This window comes from Pteropus vampyrus, unplaced genomic scaffold, assembly GCF_000151845.1.
Source record: "Pteropus vampyrus isolate Shadow unplaced genomic scaffold, Pvam_2.0 Scaffold282, whole genome shotgun sequence".
NCBI lineage: Eukaryota > Metazoa > Chordata > Mammalia > Chiroptera > Pteropodidae > Pteropus > Pteropus vampyrus.
Genome location: NW_011889063.1, coordinates 699,230 through 699,964, shown reverse-complemented (window position 1 = coordinate 699,964; position 735 = coordinate 699,230). Strand labels below are relative to the sequence as shown.

At 75.2% G+C, this 735-nt stretch overlaps 1 protein-coding gene across 1 annotated transcript in view; it reads left to right on the top strand.

Moving 5' to 3' along the window:
- The window catches only part of CAMK2D (calcium/calmodulin dependent protein kinase II delta), a 153,129-nt gene extending 152,791 nt beyond the window's left edge, over positions 1–338 (top strand). Inside the window, exon 14 of the mRNA XM_023520864.1 lies at positions 33–338. Within this exon, the coding sequence (XP_023376632.1) occupies positions 33–321 (289 nt within the window). The 3' untranslated portion in view covers positions 322–338. The remainder of the gene's footprint in view (positions 1–32) is intronic.
- The last annotated feature ends 397 nt before the right edge of the window (positions 339–735 follow it).

Sequence of the window (735 nt, the reverse complement as noted above, 5' to 3'; positions counted from 1 at the left end):
GAGGGCGCCCCGTTCGCCGGTGCCCGCCGAAGCCGCTGTCGGTCGGGCCCTCCTCGCGTGGACCCTGAGCCCCCTGCGTCCCTTTCAGCTTTGTCCAAGAGCAACAAGCCGGTGCACACCATCATCCTGAACCCGCACGTGCACCTGGTGGGCGAGGACGCCGCCTGCATCGCCTACGTCAGGCTCACGCAGTACATGGACGGCGGCGGCGTGCCCAAGACCATGCAGTCGGAGGAGACGCGCGTGTGGCACCGCCGGGACGGCAAGTGGCAGAACGTGCACTTCCACCGCTCGGGGTCGCCCACGGTGCCCGCCAGGTAGGCGCGCCCCGCCCCTGCCCCGCCCCTGCCCCGCCCCGCCCCGCCGCCGCTGGGCACGCACCCCGCACGGCTCTCCCGGGGGACCACCGGCCCGCGCCGAGGGCGAAGCTCGTGCCCGGGGGCGCGTGGTGTGGGTCGGGGACGGCAGGCAGCCCGCCGGGCCACGTCGGGACGGCACGTAGGAGGCAAACTGCCCGCGCCTTCGCTGCCGCATCAGCAGAGGGGGGAGACGCGGGGGCGACGCGGGGGGGTGACGCGGGGGCAGAGCCTAAACGCTCAGAGCGTGTCCGGGGCTTCGTCTCGTGGCCCGGCCCCCAGTGCTCCGTGGGGACGCGGGGGAAGCCGTAGGTGTGGCACCCGGCGTGCGTGCCGCTCGTCCCACGGCCCGCGGCCACGCGCGTCCTGCCTGGTGCCT